This window comes from Pimephales promelas, chromosome 1, assembly GCF_988280905.1.
Source record: "Pimephales promelas chromosome 1, fPimPro1.hap1.1, whole genome shotgun sequence".
Classification (NCBI taxonomy): Eukaryota; Metazoa; Chordata; class Actinopteri; order Cypriniformes; family Leuciscidae; genus Pimephales; species Pimephales promelas.
Window position 1 is genome coordinate 16,409,083 of NC_142769.1, and position 21,700 is coordinate 16,430,782.

At 37.1% G+C, this 21,700-nt stretch overlaps 1 protein-coding gene across 3 annotated transcripts in view; it reads left to right on the forward strand.

The window, feature by feature from the left end:
- The window catches only part of dennd4c (DENN domain containing 4C), a 117,047-nt gene that overhangs the window by 57,631 nt on the left and 37,716 nt on the right, over nucleotides 1–21,700 (forward strand). For all 3 annotated transcript variants that reach the window (XM_039669330.2, XM_039669331.2, XM_039669332.2), the window contains exons 4-14: nucleotides 2,979–3,048; nucleotides 3,432–3,601; nucleotides 5,283–5,524; nucleotides 8,060–8,126; nucleotides 8,234–8,292; nucleotides 10,267–10,411; nucleotides 12,048–12,223; nucleotides 12,376–12,476; nucleotides 12,599–12,817; nucleotides 16,985–17,130; nucleotides 18,928–18,966. In XM_039669330.2, coding sequence (XP_039525264.1) covers nucleotides 2,979–3,048; nucleotides 3,432–3,601; nucleotides 5,283–5,524; nucleotides 8,060–8,126; nucleotides 8,234–8,292; nucleotides 10,267–10,411; nucleotides 12,048–12,223; nucleotides 12,376–12,476; nucleotides 12,599–12,817; nucleotides 16,985–17,130; nucleotides 18,928–18,966 — 1,434 coding nt within the window. The remainder of the gene's footprint in view (nucleotides 1–2,978; nucleotides 3,049–3,431; nucleotides 3,602–5,282; nucleotides 5,525–8,059; nucleotides 8,127–8,233; nucleotides 8,293–10,266; nucleotides 10,412–12,047; nucleotides 12,224–12,375; nucleotides 12,477–12,598; nucleotides 12,818–16,984; nucleotides 17,131–18,927; nucleotides 18,967–21,700) is intronic.

Here is a 21,700-nt window from a genome sequence, read left to right on the forward strand (position 1 = left end):
ATGGTGTGCCGATGAGTTGTCATATGTTTTCACTGACATTTTTAATTGGTCCCTTAGAGTATGTAAAGTTCCAGCATGCTTCAAATCAGCTGTAATCATTCCTGTGCCCAAGAAGTCGAATGTGAATTGTTTGAATGACTTCAGACCAGTGGCCCTAACCTCTGTTATCATGAAAGTTTTTGAGCGACTAGTAGCTAATCACCTCTCAGTAACGTCACTTGACCCTCACCAATTTGCGTATAGGGAGAACAGGTCTGTTGAAGATGCAGTTTCTCTTTGTACTCATAATATTCTTTCTACTTTCAACTTTCTAATTCATTGTCATTAACTCGGACCAAGAGGAAGTCAGATATTTTGGTTTGAATATGGTGAGCCTCTATCTGAGCCTACGTCCCTGTATGGCAAGCCCTCTTAACATTTAAAAGCTAAGTTTTCCTATCCGGAATTAACATTGTAGACATCAACAACGTCTTTCTGACTAGTCATAATTACATTTTGGATGGTTTGTATTATCATTTAAGATATCTGTAATGTAATTGTGACTAGTCGAAACGACAGATAGAGTATGGCAAGCCGTTTTAACATTTAATCATTTAATCATGAAAAGGCCAAAGCCTGCGGCACCGCCACCCCGGTGCCTTTAAGTAACTAAAGGAACCGGGGTTGCGGTGCCACTGGCTTGGGCCCACCATCGCTGCTCGCAGCTATATTTTTTGTTGTTGTTTTTTCTTTATAAGGAAGTTGTCTGTATTAAGTACAAACCCAATTCCATAAAAGTTGGGACACTGTACAAATTGTGAATAAAAACAGAATGCAATGATGTGGAAGTTTTAAATTTCAATATTATATTTAGAATACAACATAGATGACATATCAAATGTTGAAAGTGAGACATTTTGAATTGCCATGCCAAATATTGGCTCCTTTTGGATTTCACGAGAGCTACAAATTCCAAAAAAGTTGGGACAGGTAGAAATAAGAGACCAGAAAAGTTAAATGTACATATAAGGAACTGCTGGAGGACCAATTTGCAACTTATTAGGTCAATTGGCAACATGATTGGGTATAAAAAGAGCCTCTCAGAGTGGCAGTGTCTCTCAGAAATCAAGATGGGCAGAGGATCACCAATTCCCCCAATGCTGAGGCAAAAAATAGTGGAGCAATATCAGAAAGGAGTTTCTCAGAGAAAAATTGCAAAGAGTTTGAAGTTATCATCATCAACAGTGCATAATATCATCCAAAGATTCAGAGAATCTGGAACAATCTCTGTGCATAAGGGTCAAGGCCGGAAAACCATACTGAATGCCCGTGATCTTCGGGCCCTTAGACGGCACTGCATCACACACAGGAATGCTACTGTAATGGAAATCGCAACATGGGCTCAAGAATACTTCCAGAAAACATTGTCAGTGAACACAATCCACCGTGCCATTCACCGTTGCCGGCTAAAGATCTATAGGTCAAAAAAGAAGCCATATCTAAACGGGAACCAGAAGCGCAGGCGTTTTCTCTGGGCCAAGGCTCATTTAAAGTGGACTCTAGCAAAGTGGAAAACTGTTCTGTGGTCAGACGAATCAAAATTTTAAGTTCTTTTTGGAAAACTGGGACGCCATGTCATCCGGACTAAAGAGGACAAGGACAACCCAAGTTGTTATCAGCGCTCAGTTCAGAAGCCTGCATCTCTGATGGTATGGGGTTGCATGAGTGCGTGTGGCATGGGCAGCTTACACATCTGGAAAGGCACCATCAATGCTGAAAGGTATATCCAAGTTCTAGAACAACATATGCTCCCATCCAGACATCGTCTCTTTCAGGGAAGACCTTGTATTTTCCAACAAGACAATGCCAAACCACATACTGCATCAATTACAACATCATGGCTGCGTAGAAGAAGGATCCTGGTACTGAAATGGCCAGCCTGCAGTCCAGATCTTTCACCCAAAGAAAACATTTGGCGCATCATAAAGAGGAAGATGCAACAAAGAAGACCTAAGACAGTTGAGCAGCTAGAAGCCTTTATTAGACAAGAATGGGACAACATTCCTATTCCTAAACTTGAGCAACTTGTCTCCTCAGTCCCCAGACGTTTGCAGACTGTTATTAAAAGAAGAGGGGATGCCACACAGTGGTAAAAATGGCCTTGTCCCAACTTTTTTGAGATGTGTTGATGCCATGAAATTTAAAATCAACTTATTTTTCCCTTAAAATGATGCATTTTCTCAGTTTAAACATTTGATATGTCATCTATGTTGTATTCTAAATATAATATTGAAATTTGAAAGTTCCACATCATTGCATTCTGTTTTTATTCACAATTTGTACAGTGTCCCAACTTTTATGGAATTGGGTTTGTAGATTATGTTTAACACACAAAAGAGTGATTATCAGTTCAACACACAGTTATAGAAATTCTACTTTTTTTTTTTTAACTGCGTTAGTAACGGATCGGTATCGTTCTTTTTTTTTATTATTAAAATAAGGCCATAATGTTTTTGACTCATGGCTGAAGTTAAGTTTCTCCAGCTGTCCCCAGGTTGGCAAAAAATGCATCTCAAAATGCATGAGATTGATGCTTTAAAATATGGAATAATTAAATTTTCTTACGGGGGAGCATGCCCCTGAACCCCCCTAGAGGGGTAATATCCTTCTCACCTTTTTCACCCCTGACCTGTTTTCATGCCTGAAATGGACTGCATTTAAATAGCACTTTCACAGACCCAATGGCCACCAAAGCGCTTTACATTTTGCCTCACCCGTTCATACATTAATTTATACACCGACGGGGGTTTCAGTCATACAAGGCCCCATCCAGCTCGTCGGGACTTGCTCATGGACACCTCGACACTTGGTGCCAAAGAATATAGTATATATAGACTGTCCGTGTAATGTATAACATTTGCTCAAAGTATTATATACATAACATTAAATGAATGTAATTCAGTTCATTTGTTCTTTCTCTGTTTTTCCCCCATTCTCAGTGGGGATCGAGTGTGTTTTTGTGCTACAAGAAGTCAGTTTCTGCCTCCAACTCCATCCCTTATAAGGCTGGTAAGTCTCCATCTCTGCCTCTATTTCTGATTCTGCTTCTGTCTCTCTCTCTCTGTCTCTTTCCCTCCATTGTTTTGTTTATTATTTCATTCCTTTGATCTCAGGTGTTTGAACATTAATAGCACGTTTCCACTGAGCGGTACGGTACAGTACAGTACGGTTCAGGTCGGTAAACCATGATCTGGCTTGCGTTTCGACCGCCAACAGTACCCAGTAAATAGTAACTCTTGCATCATCAGAAGAGTGTGTTCAACGCATCACCGTTTTTGTTTAAAAAACGTTGTGCAGTGTTTTGTCTGGGCTGATACTTCCTAATTTTGCCTAATTTTGAAACATGCCACACATTCAAACACAATGTTTCTAATAAAACTTTGCATTTAAAGGTCTGATCTTTCGTTATCCTGAGGAGGACTATGAGTCATTTCCCCTCTCTGAGTCTGTACCCCTCTTTTGCCTGCCTATGGGGGCCAATATTGAGTGCTGGGCTCCTAGCACACGCTACCCTTTACCCATCTTCTCCACATTTGTCCTCACCAACTCTAATGGGGAAAAGGTAGAGTAAAATGTCTTGATGTCAGTATGATCGTACTATCATTTAGCTATACGTGTGAAGTGCAAAATGGTCAAATGTATTTTCTTCATTCTTTTAATGGGCTTTATGCACAGCTGCACTACTTCCTGAACGTAAGCCAGCTCCTTGTTCCCTGTCTGCCATTATTGGCCAATTTGATTAATTCAGGTGTCTCTGATTATTGTTGCCGTGACTACTGAGGCCAGGCACACCTGAATTAATAAATTTGGCTAGTAATGGCAGACAGGAAACAAGGAGCTGGCTTAAGTTCAGGAAGTAGTGCAGTTGTGCATAAAGCCCATTGTTGTGACATATTCCTTAAAGGAGAACTCTGGCGAACAATGAACCTTTGGTCTAATAAAACATTGGTACATAGTCAACCGTTCTCTGAGATTTGTTTTCATGATAATCGAATGTAAAGAGTTTTATCTCTAAAAACTGTTTAGCGTATAATGCTAGTAATGGGGGCATTGACTAAGTAAAAAGAAATCGCTAGTTTATACCACTAACAAGGCTCAAAATAGCCCCACACTAACGCAGTAACATAATGAGGCTTCCCATACAGTACATGCAAAACAAAGCATTGAGAACTTTGTAAGTGTACAGACCGTTTAATAAGAAGATACTTTATGAAGACAGTTCACTTCGTGTTATAGTCTCGATAAGTCAAACCACGAACGTCGTGCTGAGTGATCTGAACTGTATGAACGGCGTTCGGAGATCAACTTATCGAGACTATTTTTTAAGATGGCTCCTGTCTGTATACGCAAAGTAAACTGTCTTAATAAAGTATCTTCTTATTAAACGGTTTGTACACTTACAAAGTTCTCAATGCTTCGTTTTGCATGTATGGAGCCTCATTATGTTACTGCGTTAGTGTGGGGCTATTTTGAGCCTTGTTAGTGGTATAAGTCAAGTCAAGTCACATTTATTTATATAGCGCTTTTCACAATACAGATTGTATCAAAGCAGCTTCACAGTGATAACATGAAAGTAGCACAACACAGATCAACAACATTGCTAAACACTAAATAACCCCAACTGAGCAAGCTCAAAGCAAGCCAAAAGCAAGGCGACAGTGGCAAGGAACCAAACTCCATCAGATTGGATGGAGAAAAAACCTTGGGAGAACCCAGGCTCAGTCGGGGGCCAGTTCTCCTCTGGCTTACATTCATATTGTTTAAATATAAATATTAAATATAAATATTGTTTATGAATCAAACGGCGCCATAACATATCGCAGGCGTTGAGTCGTCTCTTCACAGGCGTTGAGTCGTCTCATCACAGGCGTTGGGGCATCCGAAATCCCCGTGAGAGGCTGGACACAGGCTGGACACGTATAAACTAGCGATTTCTTTTTACTTAGTCAATGCCCCCATTACTAGCATTATACGCTAAACAGTTTTTAGTGATAAAACTCTTTACATTCGATTATCATGAAAACAAATCTCAGAGAACGGTTGACTATGTACCGATGTTTTATTAGACCATAGGTTCATTGTTCGCCGGAGTTCTCCTTTAACAGCACCTTAGTTAGCTGGAAGATATTAAATGCTACCTAAATCTGTTCAGGATTAATTGATGACATGGGTTTGAATTACAAAAGTAGTTTTATAAAAAGTTTGTGTGATTCTTCAGGTCCTATTTCTTTTTTCATCTTCAGGTGTATGGTGCAGGAATACAGTTCTATGAGCCGTATCCTGTGGACAGCCTCACTGAGAAACAGAAGATCCAGCTGGGTCTGGTCTCCACTGTGGAAAAAAAGGTCATACCCAACCGTACTGTCAACACCAACAAGTGCATCTGCCTACTGTCCCGCTGGCCTTTCTTTGAGTCCTTCAAGAAATTCCTCATGTTCCTTTACAAGCTGTCAGCCAATGGAGTCAACCCTCTGCCCATTGAGAAGTACAAACTTACTTCAACTTTACTTTTGTGTTAAACAGTACACTTTAACTGTGTCCCAATCAGTGTTGGGTAAGTTACTCTAAAAAAGTAATTAATTACTAGTTACTAATTACCTCTTCAACAGTGTAATTAGATTACTGTACTAAATACTCTCTCTAAAAAGTATTTAATTACTTTTAAATACTAATTACTGTCAAAATCCCATATCAATCTCAACCAGCTGAATAATACAAGGATATACAGCCGTTTTAATTCTTTCAAATAAATGCTATAAAATTGCATAAATTATCCTTAAACTGACCAAGGTGGAGAAGTATTTACCTCAGTTACATCAGAAGTAACTGTAATTAAATTACAGATAAATGAAGAGTAATCCCTTACTTTACATTTTCAAGGGAAAAGTAATTAAATTACAGTAACTAATTACTTAGTAATTAGTTACACCCAACACTGGTCCCAATTTACAGGCTGCATCCTTCGAAGGAGGGGAGGTCTAGCCTTTGGTCCATTTTTTTTGTTCATAATAAAGAGTATAATTTATATAAAGTTGCATCTTATTAAGATGCAAGTCAACATTTGGACCTTTAATTCGAAGTTTTTATTTTTACATTTGTATCGATAAGTATTCGAGAAAGTTGAAACTCAATACTTACATAAGTGTAATCCAGCATTTTCTCTCAAAAAATCCTGACCTCACCGATGCACAATGAATCTTGGAACAGGCTAGGCTATGAAGGATCCATCTGTTGTATCATTCATTGCCTGGGAAACAAAGGACGCAATTGAAGTCCTTATTCGAAGGACACGCTACTGTGATGCAGCCTCTGAATTGGGACTAGTGCTACACGATTAATCATATCGCAATTTTGATATCAAGCCTATGCGATTATATGATGCAAAATGCTGCAGTTTTATGAGATAAATAAGTGCATGTGTGGACATGACTACCCATTCTCTCTGAGAGCTGTTTGCACATTTTCTACACTGCTAATAAAAAGAAGACCAGTCAGTTTCAGTTTAGACTGTGCCATGTATTTTAACCTTTTAACCTTTAATAATACCAGCTGACAGGGTGAGATTTTTTTTCTTGATAAAAATTAACATGCATCTACTGTACATAATATTTATCCAAATAGCCATAATAAAAACCAAATGAATCAGCCTACAATGAGCCTACCAGTCATTGTACCATGTAAACATTGTAACATGTTGTCACTAAACTTAACAAAATTCTGTTTAGTTACCAAATGTTTTGACAATCACAACATACTTCTACAGTTGAGCAATACACATTTCAGTATTAACACTAATATGTGTGTGCATTTTCCTTGAGATCGAAGCAAGTTGACTCATGAAACCATTTGTTTATAATATCGCAAAATTTACCTCAATAATCGCAATGTGATATTTTCCCCAAATCGTACAGCGCTAATTGGGACACAGCTATTTTACAGTATATTCAGTAATGTATATTTTTTAAATGACATTGACAACATTTTGCACAGTCTGAATCCAAAACCTAATGAACAGGCAATTCTCTTCCAAGACAGCATAACCAATCATGGAATCTTATAAGTGACTGATTTGAAAAGCTGTGCATAGATTGTTACTGTGACACAATATAATTCTAATAGAATTTAACATCAAGAATCACTTTATTCGCCAAATGCATCAGCAGATACACAGGAATTTGATATGGCCATCAGTTACACACAAACTCACACACAAACATATGCGTATATACAAAAAGCATGTCTATAATTATAATAAAATAGTCCAAATAGTGCTAAATTATCTATTCATAAGAGAAATGGCTCTTGGAAAAAAAGTATTCAGATGGCCTGAGGTCCTTGTCCTCACTGCTCTGTACCTTCTTCCTGAAGGAAGCAGCCTAAAAATGTCACTTGCTGGATGGGACTGATCAGCAGCAATTTTAGCTGCCCTCTTCCTGACTCTGGCCTCATATAACATTAACATGTTGCTAAGCTAATTATAGTGTAGTCTAATAATCATAAAAAAACATTGGGTTAAATAGTACAGATTGATTTAGATTATTTTTTTAATTTAATTTTTAGTGTTTCATGGAATATTTATAATCAGTATTTCTCTCTCTTTGTCCACCATCTTAGATTTATATTTATATATACTGGATTTATTTTATTGGATATATATTTACTTGGCTTTACTCCTACCTTACCTCCTACCTAAAAGCCTTTAAATCAGGAGTGTGTCTATAAGGCCTTAAATGCAGCCTACATACATAGACAGACCTATATGTTTTGAAAAAAGAAAAAAATAATAATTTTAGTGAAAAGTGAACATCAGAGTTCACAGTAACTATTGCTGTCTGTAACTGACACTTAGACCAAGACATAATGTTGTTAGATATCAGCTTTGCAGCTGGGATATCAGTATTTCTGTATTAGCAGTAAATCACCTATGTGTGTTTTTAACAAAACTGTTAATTGTTTGACTGTGATATCGAGAAACGAGCTGGGTTAATACTTTTGTTTTTTTTGTTTTTTGTTTTTTCAGACACATATCCCACTTTATGCACAATGTCTCTTTCCCTTCACCCCAGAGGCCAAGAATACTGGTCCAGGTAAGGACTGTCTGTTTTATGTATATGTATATATATATATATATATATATATTATTGCTTAAGTCTTCTGTAATCATATATTTGTTTTGTTTTTTCCTTCCGACAAGCTGTCAGCACATGACACCTTAATCCTGTCCCAACCTGTTTGCACACCTTTACCATTAAGGTAAATGATTTCTGTGTGATTGAGAAATAGACATACTGTTTCTTTAGATAATGAAATATGAAACAAGGGGCATTTACTTGAGTTTAATTGATTTATTCTTTTTTGAACACTTTCATGGGCTGCTTCCCACAGAATTTTGTAAGATTATTGAGTCCCTCTTTGACATCACATTGCACAACTGACTTTATTCTTTGGCATTTTGAAAAGTGCATTAATCCATCCCACGATTTTGCTTTTAGCTTGATTGCTAGATGCTCTGAGCAATGCACAGAACAAACTGTTAGAGACCTTTTTATGTCATTATTAGAAGTGTAAACAATATTTTCAGTTTATTATCAAACTATGGCAGGACACATTAGTTTTTTCTTCAAGTTGGAGTGGTGGTGGTTTAAAGATCAGAGAGGGATTGTCCACCCAAAATTGTACATTCTGTAATTTACTCTCCCTCATGTTGTTCTAAACATCTTCTGAAACATCTTCAAATTCTTCTGTGGAACATTATAGGAGATATTTTGAAGAATGTCGGTAACCAGTTTCAGTTCCCATTGGCTTTTTTTTTTTTAAAAAAGTAAAAAAAAAAAAAATTGACCATGAACTTCTCTGACCACTTAAATGAGTGTTCTAAGAAAGTGAAAGGGGTCATTAAACCCACAGTTTTGTATACTGTTACATATTACATCACACAAAATTGTTTTAATATGAAGGTGAGTTTTTACACATGGGGTGGCTAGGGGTGGCTTTGGCTACTTCAGGGGGCCCATAGATCATGTAAAAAATTAGTGTGTAACCCTAATTTTTGCATCAAAAAAGCATGAATGAATCCTAGCATTGCTGATTAGAGATAGAGGTGATAATTATAACCAGTTTTTTAATGTGGTAGATAGTGTGGTCCACATTAGCTAAACATTCCTATACCATAACTTGTGACACTGTGACTGTTAATATTCTCTTATTATTCAGTGTTAATATACATAAACAATGTGTCAAATCAAAACAAGAGGTGTAAAGAAATGTCAATCAGCATCAAACTGTCTGTAGCAAATTAAATTTTGTGGTGGTAGCCAATCAATGTCAGTGCTGCCCTGGACACCCATCTGGCTCCACCACTGAAGTTCCTGTAAAGCTCCTTTAAATTCTATCGACAACATTGCTTTAACAAATGATTTGTATTCATAACTACTGCAAGTGTTACAGTGGAAGTCTATTGGGTAGGCATTGCATCGAGATAGACTTTAAAAGGTTTTTAAAAAAAAGTCATAGCCAGTAATCTTGGTAGCTTTCACACAATACATAACTATCCACAAATTAATGATTACATGGAGCAAACTCCAAACACCGAAATTACACTGGCAGAACATAATCAGAAGTTCTTCCTAGAACAGTATTTTCACTATTAAGGCCTGTTCTCATTAAGGTCAATAACTATATGAGATCACTTTAATGAAACTATAGTTAAACGATAAATGATTTTTACAGCTGATGGACAGCCAAATCAGAATCCACCTTTTAAAGAGATTGAGCATTTAAAGCAGCAGGCGACATAACTGTAACCCATCATTTGTGTGTTAGTGAGCGATAATGTTGTTATTGTTATAATTATTGTCTTTGGTGTGAATGGTCCAGTAAAGAAAAAAAATATATATACACTCTATATATACTATTCAGCATAACTCAGATAACACATAAAACAATTTATATATAACAAAAATACCATCTAAATACACATTTTTATTTTTAAACCCTCTGGAGTGAAGTTGAAGTGAATGAATATATAATAATATATTTTAAATGGTGCTGTTGAATGTTCTCCTATCAGAAGAATGACAATCTATGTTGAATGTTCTGTACTGTATAGAAGTATGTGTATATTAAATTGTCTTTCTTCCACCAATTAAAACCACTTCTGTAAAATTAGCATCAGATTTTTTGGTTACATAGACTCCCATTCTCTCTTTTCCTCTTCTCCATTCTCAGTGGAGCAGACTACGGTACACTGCTCATGAATCTGGGACCAGAAAACTGTGCTACACTGCTACACTTTGTCCTGCTGGAAAGTAAGATCCTGTTGCACTCTCTGAGACCAGCTGTACTGACTGGAGTGGCTGAGGCCGTTGTGGCGGTGAGTGTTTGGTAAAAAAAAAAAATACTTGAGGGTAAATCCAGCAGCCATATCACCCTGTACCCCAAGACTGGTTGCCCACTAAAGCTAAGCAGGGCTGAGCCTGGTTAGTACCAGGATGGGAGACCTTCTGAGAAAACCAGGTTGCTGCTGAAAGAGGTGTTAGTGAGGCCAGCAGGGGGTGCTCACCCTGTGGTCTGTGTGGGTCCTAACGCCCCAGTATAGTAATGGGGACACTATACTGTCAAAGAGCACCGGATGAAAAATCCCAGGATGTCTTTCATGTAACCCAGGCATCCTGGCCAAATTTGCTCCATGTGTGTGTGTATATATATATATATATATATATATATATATATATGAAGAGTTCAGATGCAAAAGCCTCTAAGTGCCATTTGAAATTTTCTTCTAGAATGATCATTTTTATCAAGCTTGTATATTTAAGTTCAGTGATTTCACTTAAATGGCAATGATAATTGCCTATTAATTGTTATTTAAGTGAAATTACTGAACTTAAATATACAAGTTTGATAAAAATCATCATTAAAGAAGAAAATTTCAAATGGCACTTAGAGGCTTTTGCATCTGAACTCTTCATATATATATATATATATATATATATATATATATACACACACACACACACTGTCTTCTCTCCACCAGTAAGCTGTGAGGAGATTCCCCCCCTCTATGTAAAGCACTTTGAGTGCAGAGAAAAGCGCTAAATAAATATAATGAATTACTATTATTTATTATTATTCACTGAAGAGTTGGGCCACTGTTACACTTTTACAATATTTAACTGAAAAAACATTTGCATTTATTCTTATAAAGCATTCTAAAGATTGCCTGATCACAGTGGTGTAGTGATGCTGTTATAGTCCTGGTAAAGAATGCCAGATTATTAGCCTGGCAAGCCAGACCTACATCAAGATGGCACTATCACAATTGGCATACCTCAATCCGAGAGGTGGGATAAACAGTTGTCTTTCAAAATCCCTCTGCACACAATAGGATAGCGCTACAACTAACCAGAGAAACGAATGGCTGTGCATGAGTGAGTCCCATGCGTTTTCCCACCAGCATAGCTAGTTGATGTATTAAACTTTTGCCGTATCCGGTCGTCAAAACTCAGAATACATCTTCCTTTTTTAAGAATGACATAAGTGACATTCTCTTAACTCCAAGTCCTCCAGAGTCGTGGCCAAAGCCGATTCGAAAGACTGCTGTTCGCCGGCAGCAGCTTCTTTGTTTTCAAGTAGCAGGGAAATCACCTATGGAAATCATGTGGAACCATCACAACTCAGCTGTCATTATATTAACCCTGCACACCAACTCTATACACGATGTGATTGGCCTGACCAGAGTTTGGTGTTTCCAGCTCGCAAGCCAATGGCGAGTTGCTAGACCACACTGGCTGCAAAATAATTTTTCTGCCGCTAGGGTGCGTCTAGATTACTAGGCTACCAGATTATGGTAGTCTGCTGCATTCTCCATAATCATAATGAGGATTGGAAATTATGGTTGCAAAGCAAATTTTTTATATACATGTATATATGTGTGTGTGTGTGTGTGTTTTTATTTGTTATATTATTGATTAAATAGGACATCATCATCATTATCATACTCCTTGCAGATGATCTTCCCATTCCAGTGGCAGTGTCCGTATATCCCTCTTTGCCCTCTGTCTCTGGCGGGGGTCCTCAACGCACCATGTCCCTTCATTGTGGGTGTTGACTCTAGATACTTTGACCTCTACGATCCCCCACCCGACGTGGTCTGTGTGGACTTGGATACCAACACTATATACTTGTGAGCACCCTAAAATCTATAAGATTTAAGGAATAAGATTTAAGATTTGGGAATTTACTGCTCTATTTGTGCTTTTTTGTTTATTTAATTTTTTATGCATGCTTATTTTCTGCCTTTTTTTACCCTTCATATTTGCAATGTGTTTGTTTTAGGTTTGATGAAAAAAAACACAGTAACTGGAAGAATCTCCCAAAGAAGCCCTGCAAAAGTCTTATCAACTCTCTAGGAAACCTGCACCTGCAGCTTGCCACTGGTAAGATCTCCTTTCACCTTTATAGCGTTATTATTCACTGAAAATATTGCCCTCTGCGGCATCTCGAAAATATCATAAAATTCTTTAAAAAATAAAAGCATTGAGCATTTGTTTCCATACAGTTCGGCGTGAAGCACTTGAAGGCTTGGCAGTGGAGATGACCCCTATTGAGGCAGACTTCACCTGGCATAAAAAAAAGACAGAGTTAGAGATGGAGATCCAAGAGGTGTTCCTGCGCTTTATGGCCTCCATACTGAAGGGCTACCGAACCTACCTCAAACCCATCACACAGGCACCTTCTGATAAAGCTACTGCTGCAGACTCACTCTATGACCTGCAAGGTAACTCCTACAGCTGATACCTGTGTAGTCAATTTACCTTCATTTCATATTGTGCTTTTAACAATATAGATTGTTTCTATACACTAGTGCTGTAGCGGGGCGTCGATGATTCGATGTCAAAATTGCGTCGACGTCATATTTTTGCGTCGACGCTTCTTTATTTATTTATTTTTTGCATGTTCCCGGCGGTACAGCTTGCCACACACACGTGGGAGACCGAAACATTGCAGAATAGAGGATGAAGACAACTAGAAGTGAATGTGCTATCCATTAAATGAATCACACAAAGTAAACAAACCCTTAAGAAAAAAAATTGCAATTTAGATGCGCAAACTGGGTGCCGGTGTGGTGAGACGTACAAACTCGGGCAGATTCGGCTTGAAGTTGTTCCCGGACGCGGCGCCGGGCGCACTGTTACAAAAAAAGGCGTACACACAGCCAGCCACAGTCTTCCTGGTCTTGCGCACCCAACACGTCATTTTTGCCGTGCGCACATTCGCGCTCGTGTGGACGTGTCGAGTACAAACAAGGCTTTACTCCGTGTCAGCATGCGCTCTGAACTGATCAGTAGGTGCACAAACCTCTCCCGATTCATCTCCAGTAGTAGCAGCCTCCGATCGCACCACTAACTCCGCCTCCGTTTCCCTCCTCAGCTGATATTAATATTTAAACATTCTCTATGATAAAATGTTTGTAAAAAATATTTTAATAACACGGTTTTGGCGGTTGTAGAGTTATAATGATGGTGTTCAAATACATAACATTAGACTAACGTTAGCCAGCTTATAGTATCTTGATTCAGTATGCTAGTATTTATTTAAGATATTGTTTTTTTATTAATTGAGCAGCAGAAAAAAATATTCTTTATATTAGTCATCCGATTAGTCATTAGATTAGTCGACTAATCGATAAAATAATCGCCCAACTAATCGTTTAGTTAATAATCGTTTACCCCAACCCTACTATACACCCAGTAGAGCATTACAATAATCTAGCCTTGCTGCAAAATTTCAACAGCATCAACATTGATTGCATGTGATAGTATTAGATCTAGAGTATGATTACGATAATGAGTAGGTCCTGACATTTGTTGTCTAGAGTTCAGAATGTCCTTAAATGCCAATCCCAAAGCATCTTTTCGTTATCTACATGTATATTAAAATCACCAGCAATTAGGACTTTATCTGCAGTCAGTTCTAACTCTAATAGAAAGTCAGCAAATTCTTTGATTAGAATCTGTATGGTTGCCTGGTGGCCTGTATACAGTAGCCAGCACAAATCTCAAACGTGATTTACCATTTACATTTAGATAGTTTTATATTAAGCCCCAACACAAAATAGTTATATTTGAAACAAGACTTCTCTGTAATTCTGAAGATATTACTAAAAAATTACAGCAACACCTCCCCTTTGTCTTTCAGATGAGGCTCATGTTTATAACAATAATCTAGCTAATAATCTAATTTAAAGTAATGTTATCGTCCATTTTTAGCCAGGTTTCTGTCAAACACAGCAAATCTAGGTCATAATCTGTGATCATATCATTATCAATGTGCTTTTGTGCTCAAGTGTTTTTGAAGTGTTTTTTTTTGTATTATATCTGTTTTTATTTGTTGAACATCAATTACATTTTTATCCTTAAATGAGTTTGGGAGTGTGATGGGATATGATGGGATTTATCTGACCTCATATAATCCAAATTGGCTGGTTTAGTCATTTCAACTGTTAAATCTTGAGTAATGATAAATTGCTTTGTCTTGTGAAAGTAAAAAGATGACTGTCCTTTGGAGGAAGTACTTTAATTTAATTGATGGCTTTAATTGATTTCTACTTGTGCATATGCCTATTATTTCTGACAGGAGTCCACATGTACAGAAAGGCCTACAGAAGGGTCTGCACACAGCAGTGATACAGGGGTGGGCAGTGTAGAGACAACTTTTCCTATTTATTTGTTGCATGAGGCATGTGTGACACAAACGACACAGGGTTAAATTCGTTCCCTATATGAGTCTTCAACAGAAAATAGAGTATTTTGAAAAAAACAAAAATCAGGGGGAGAAATAGAACTTGACTTGTAAACTTAGAAAAAATTGCACTAGAAATAGAGTTGCTTAAAAATAAACTTTAGAGTAAAATACACTATTTCACACAGAGTACTATTGCTGACCTTGCATAATATCTCTTTTAAAAAGATGACTGAATAACTGTCTTTTCTTTACAAAGAACTATTGAAATAAAACTCTAAGCAAATAGAGTTTTGCAATTTTGTCTTGTCTTTTATTTTAGGCTTAATTAAACATATTTTTTTCTTTTTCTGATGTTGGCAGTGTTGTGTAATATGGCACATGCAATGTCACAGGCCCTGTCAGGTGCAACCCTCAGGCTTTTTAGACCCTGAAATCTTCCCTTTAGTTGGCCAAAGCTCATGTCATTGTGTGCCCTTGCCCTAGAGCTGCATTGTAACTGGTCTGGGGTTTGGGTCAGGGAATGGGGTCATGAAACACCTGTCTCCATGCAGGATCCTGTTGTAATCACCTGTATATTGGAAAAATGCAGTTCTCAGCATAAGTGTATGTAATACAGTGAGTTTGATATTAATAATTTTCCTTACCATGTTCAAATAATGTTCATAAATGTGAATCTCTTAAAATTCTTGAGTCATGCACAGATCCTGGCCATTTTGCTTTCACACTGATTTGTGATATGGAACATGGTCACACACACCATCTAAGAGATGTTACTCTGTCAACTGCCTTTTAAAAAAGTGATATAATATTCCTAATCTGGAATATTAAAAATTGTAATAGTCATTTGGCTGCACATTTACATAAGCCCCCTTTCTGCTCACAAAATCCCTTCATTGAGGCCTTAATGGGAACATGTGTGCAGTCTACAGAGTATGTGTGCACTCATATAAAGCGAGAGCGCGCAAGAGAAAAAAGGCGTCAAGCAAGGATGGTAGGTTAACAGGCTAGCAAGATGCTAGCCAGCGTGTTGTGCTAGCGATAACGATTCAGAAAAAAGCTAGCCTAGGGATGTCAGATTAATGTGATATAGACTATATCTAATATATGTTGATGAGTACCGTAAGTTATATTTAGCAATATAAGCAAAAAGGAATTATTGTAAATAGAGGTTCAAAACAGAAAGCTATAGACCATTTCACAAGATGTAAACAACGCTGGTCCAGAAGCACTTCCTGTTTCAGTTTTTTAACACTACATAAAAGCTGGGATAAAATACAACCAACAGAACATATAAAACTGAATCAAAAAGTTAAACAAACATCTTTAAGATGTTTTCTTTACATGTGAAATAAAGAAAACAGTTACAAACTGAAACAGGAAGTGCTTCTGGACCAGTGTTGTTTACATCTTGTGAAATGGTCAATATGGAGCTTACAGGCGCAAACCAGCAGCAAGGCAGACAGGAGCAATCAATCAGAAGCAAGCAATGGCACCAATCACGTAAATTAAGCCTGAGGGACTGTAAGTCATAATCGGCATGGTCATCATGATTGCATTATCTTCATTAAAAATTATAATTTACCCTAATTTGGCAAAAAAACAAAAAACAAACTAAGAGCGCTAGGTAAACTTTGTAAATGGCACGACAGAAAGCTTATCAAGTTCTCCGCATCTCCAATAGTGTAAAGGAAACCACTCGCAAATAATTTTAGGGCAATGCAAACATTTTGTGCTGTTGTTGAATCCCGACATTGAATCGAACATTAATGTGCATTTCCAACAAAATAATAATGTATTTAAACGACACCCTCACGACGATTGTTTCACGAGAAAAAAATAAATAAATCTCAGAAATTAGGCTACACTATCGCGCTGCGCTAAAGGACTTCCCGTATCAGCTGCGATCTAATCCTGTTTACATGAAATAAGCCTGCTCGCGAGCAGGTTCAAGCTGACGGACCTGTTGCTATGACAGCAAGTCCAGGATGAGCTTCGAAGAACCAAACGATCCAAGATCATGGCAAATCGCCAACAATCAAATCCAGCTAACTGAGTTAGCGACGTACGAAGAACAAGCCCCTGGACTAAAATTGATAGCAAGACATGTCCGACAGTCCCTATGTAAAGTGTAATTATTGCCAAAGTAATGAGCTATTGTAACTGATTTGTTATTGACTAATGCTGATGTCTCTTCCTTTAGGATTCTTGAAAAGCAGAGATCGTGCTCATCAGAAGTTCTACTCTCAGCTCACTAAGACTCAGATCTTCATCCGCTTCATCGAGGAATGTACTTTTGTCAGCGACAAAGACACCGGCCTGGCTTTTTTCGATGACTGCATTGGAAAAGTAAGATGTGCAAAAAACAATGCGCATGCAGAAATCTATTCTGTAGTATAATACAATATACTAAAATATATTTTTGTTATTAGTGGTGCAACAGTATCATTACTGTTGCTCATACTTGCGTATTCTACATTTTTTACCAGTTGGATAATAAAACAACCTGAAAAATTCCATAGATTTGCGGTGAAGGAAGAACAGTCTTCCCTAGGGATCAGAGTAAAATGGAGACTTTAGGGGTAGACGCTTTTATCCTTGCAACCACCTAGAACACCAAGCAATTTGTTACAATGGCTCAGAACAACTTGGCAACTGTATAGCAAAGGACTGGAAACTACCTAGAACCCCTTGCAACAACATTTATGAGTTTGTTAAAGTGGTCATATAATGGTACATGCACTTTTACAAGTTGATTTTACTGAAATGTGTGTTGGCAGTGCCTGTACACAACCATCATTTAATGATACAGATCCATCCAGTGGTTTTGTTTTAATCTCCTTATATGTATTGCCCTGTCTCAAATCGAGCCGTTTCACCGTGTGACGTCACACTGCACATGACGCCCCTCCCACGGTTGTTGATTGACAGCAGTGTTTCGACACAGACCCGCCCTGAGCGAGCTGTCATAGACCTTCATTGTTGATACACTGGTTCAGAATGGCGTCTAAGCAATTGTGTTGTTCTGTTCTTGGGTGCAATAACAAACACAGAAATCATTTTGATGTTCCAATTTGAACCGCTGAAGACGCAGTGGCTGAGTTTTGTTTACGATGGGAATATTCCCCACGATCAACGTCAATACTTTCATGTTTGCGCGAATCATTTCTCAGCAGACTGCTTTATAAACGAGGGTGAGTATAAAGCTGGTTTTGCTAAGAAACTGCTCCTGAAAAAATAATCGGTACCAACTAATTATGTTCCCTCTGCACCTCCAGAAGTAAGTGTAAAGTGTTATTAACCTTTATATTAATCTTTGCAAATTGCGGGAAAAAAAATTTCATGACCATTAGTAGTAACATCAATCTGTCAATGAACTAACGTATACATCAGTAAACACAGCCGTTCGTATCTCATTACTCTACCCTGCCAGTGCATACAAAGATAGATCAAAGTGACATTACGTTAACCAACCATTCAGAAACGTTCTGTTCAAGCCTTAATTGTCGAACTACTTTGTGGCCGTCATCTTGTTCCGGGTGCGACTCCAGTTTAAACTGATACGATTGCACAGATGTGTCCTCAGAGATTCCTGCTGCCATTCTTTCACCAAAATATCCCTCAGCTGTTGTCAATGCAACACTACACTTCACGTGCGCTGTGTCTAAACGCCCGCAGAACAGAGGGGCGGGGTTTATAATTTAAAGGCATATGCACTGAAACGGCGTGCTGAAAACAGTGCTGATTTTGACCAGGTAAAATTAGTGTTTTCTTAAAATACTAATGAGAATTTTTAATAAAAGTATATTACAAAGTTTTAATTTAGACCCTAAACATTCATATTAACTTGTACAAAAATGGCATTATATGACCCCTTTAAAGTGTTAACAAACTCTTAAAATTCCTGAGCAACTACATAAAAGCATGGCTACCACCTTGAACATCCACCTTCATACAGCGGCTTGGTAATTACCACTAGGCACCACTCACATTTTCTTATGAAAATGTAAAATAATAATGATAATATAGCTATAAAAAATTGTATTTTAGTTTCTGAAGCACTAATCTTAGCTTATCGCCCAATGGTAAGAACAGAGGATGTAGAATTTCCTATGATTGAATTTATTTCCCACATCTCTCTTTCAGCTTTTTCCTTCCGACAAAGGACCGGACAAGGGTACAAAGGTGAGCCGCTCCTTTCAGTAAGGTGTTACTGTGTCATGCTTTTTATCAAATTAGTGTTACGCCCAATGTAAGGCAAAGCAAAAGAAAACACAAGCTGCCCAGGATATGTTTAGAGTAAAAACCATGATGGCAGCAGATGGAGCTGATGATTAATGTGGCCTCTGTTTTATTGACTGTTATTGAAGTGCTGTTATTGAATGGCATTTTTAAAGACTATAATAAAGGACATTAGTCTTAGTTCTACAGTTAAGGGAACTGTAGGAACAGGTGGCCGTTACTCTTCCTACACTGAGCAACTGGTTTAGTGGAGTAAATAATTGACTCTGCCATCTGCTGTTGGGTGCATTGGCACATCATTTATCTAAACAATCTTTGCATGGGAATAATATGGAGAGAGTAATGGAAAGCTCCGAGAACTTTCTTTTGGCTGACGGATAGAGATATATCCAGCTGCAGACCCCGCAGCACCACCAGTTTCAGAACCCCAGCACCAGAACCGGAAGTGAGGGAGGGGCGGAATTATTATTATTGCATTATAGTTATTTTTGCAAGAATCTAAGGACAAAATGGGTCTGAGAGTGAGTGATTGATTGATTGATTGATTGATTTTATTTGACCACTTAAATATAAAATTATGAAAAACAGTAAGAAACTGTTTCATAGATTAAAATCAAATACAAAAGTAGTCAGGGATAACACAATAAAGCCCGAAGACTTATTTCCATTGTGGTCCCTTATAAAGAAGTCAAGTGGCAACACATCACACATCAATCATCCACAAACATTAACCAAATTCATACATATTATACAAAAAAAAATAAACTTTGGTATTATAAAAACTACATTTGGCCCCTAAACCATAATTTCAGACCTTGTTTAAAATTACCTATACTTCTTACTGTCTTCAGTGCACCAGGTAACCGATTCCAAAGGGTAGTTCCAACATAAAGAAAAGACTGTTTGCCCAGATTTGTAATAAATCTGGGGGGTACAAAATCAGTTGAGCTACCCCTATTGGAGTACCTGTGAACTTCGTCTACTTTATTAAAATAATTTCTAAAATATTTAGGAACATCTCCATAAACGATTTTTTGTACCATACCCAGCTGCATCTGAGAAGCCCGATCCTCAACTTTCAACCATCCCACCTTTTCAAAGTGGGAAGATTCCAGATGAGTTCTAATGGGGAGGTCTAAAATTAGCCTTATTCATTTAAAATTAGCCTTATTAATTAAAAAAATTAGCCTTATTAATTTACTTTAAATAATTTTAAATTATTAAAATGATTTATTTATTAATTTAATTCCACATTTGATACATTGTAAGTTAAATTTATACAGGATTGTTGTGATAAAACAGGCCTAGAGTTGAATTGGTCATTTGTTGTATACATTTTTATTGTTTCGTTTAAAACAATGTCGAATTTTATCTCTTTTTTAGATTTTGACATTATTATTTTACATGAGAAAAAATCCATGCTGCACATGTTCTTGTGAAATAAAGTATATTTTATAAAAAATGCCCATACGTTTTTTTTTTAATTAAACAATCAAAATCTTCTTACAAATACATATCTTCAATATCAAAACAATTTAAGATTTTTGTAAACTCAATAAATAAATAGAACATAAAATATCACAGAGATCTAATCAGTTATCAAATTGTGTATAATTTTGAAAACCTCCAAGGCTTGTCTTGTTTATATATCTTTCAAAGCTTTCTTATACAACTCCTTCATTAAAAACAAAAACAAAGGTCTTACCTTCATAAACATACATGTATGTTTGAACTGCTTAGCTAAAATAATTAAACTATTCCCATAAGTTTCAAGGATAATTTTTTTCACCATCATGATCAGGAAGTAACTCATAATACAATGAAATGGATAACTATATACAATTATATTACACAAAATCAATGTTTTAAAATGCTTATTGTAATTTAATGTAGCATTATAACATACATACATAGAGAATAGGACGTTTCATGTTCAATAAAAGCTGTTTCATGTGTAAAATACCCTCCAAATACGCCTTATTCACGGCAGCGCCATCTTTGATTTTTAATGAGAATGAAAGCGAGGCTGTGAGGGATAGACTTGCATCTCTTCAATGGGCTGTACTGTTTTTTAATGTGTTTTCGGATTGTTCTGCTCATGAAACACTGGAAAAAATATCTTTCCAAGAAATGTCAGTTGACAAAAAACTCCCAACAATGTAAGCTGCGGAAAATTGTAAGTAATCTAGTCACTTTATTCAGCTTTTTACAGCGGATGCCATTGGAAACACGGTAAGACTACCCCTCACCACCTCACTTTCATACCCGTCATGGCGCTGCTCTGAATAAGGTCTATTACGTTAGGTGGCGTTATTAGGTTTCGAATCTAAGCTCTGCCCCTTACTGGGGTTCTGAAACTGGTGTGCTGCGGGTCTGCAGCTGGATACTATTGGACGGATAACACAAGCCAGAGTACTTTGTTAAAAGGAAAAGCAAAAAATAAATAAACAAATGTGTTACAAATATATATACACAGTTAATTTACTTCAGTAATTCAACTTAAAAGGTGAAACTAATATATTATATAGACTCCTTACATGCAAAGTGAGCTATTTCAAGCCTTAATCATCAAAATTATAACAAATAAAGGCTTGAAATATTTCACTTTGCATGTAATGAGTCTATATAATATATATTAGTTACACTAGATTCACAAGTTGAATTACTAATTTAAATA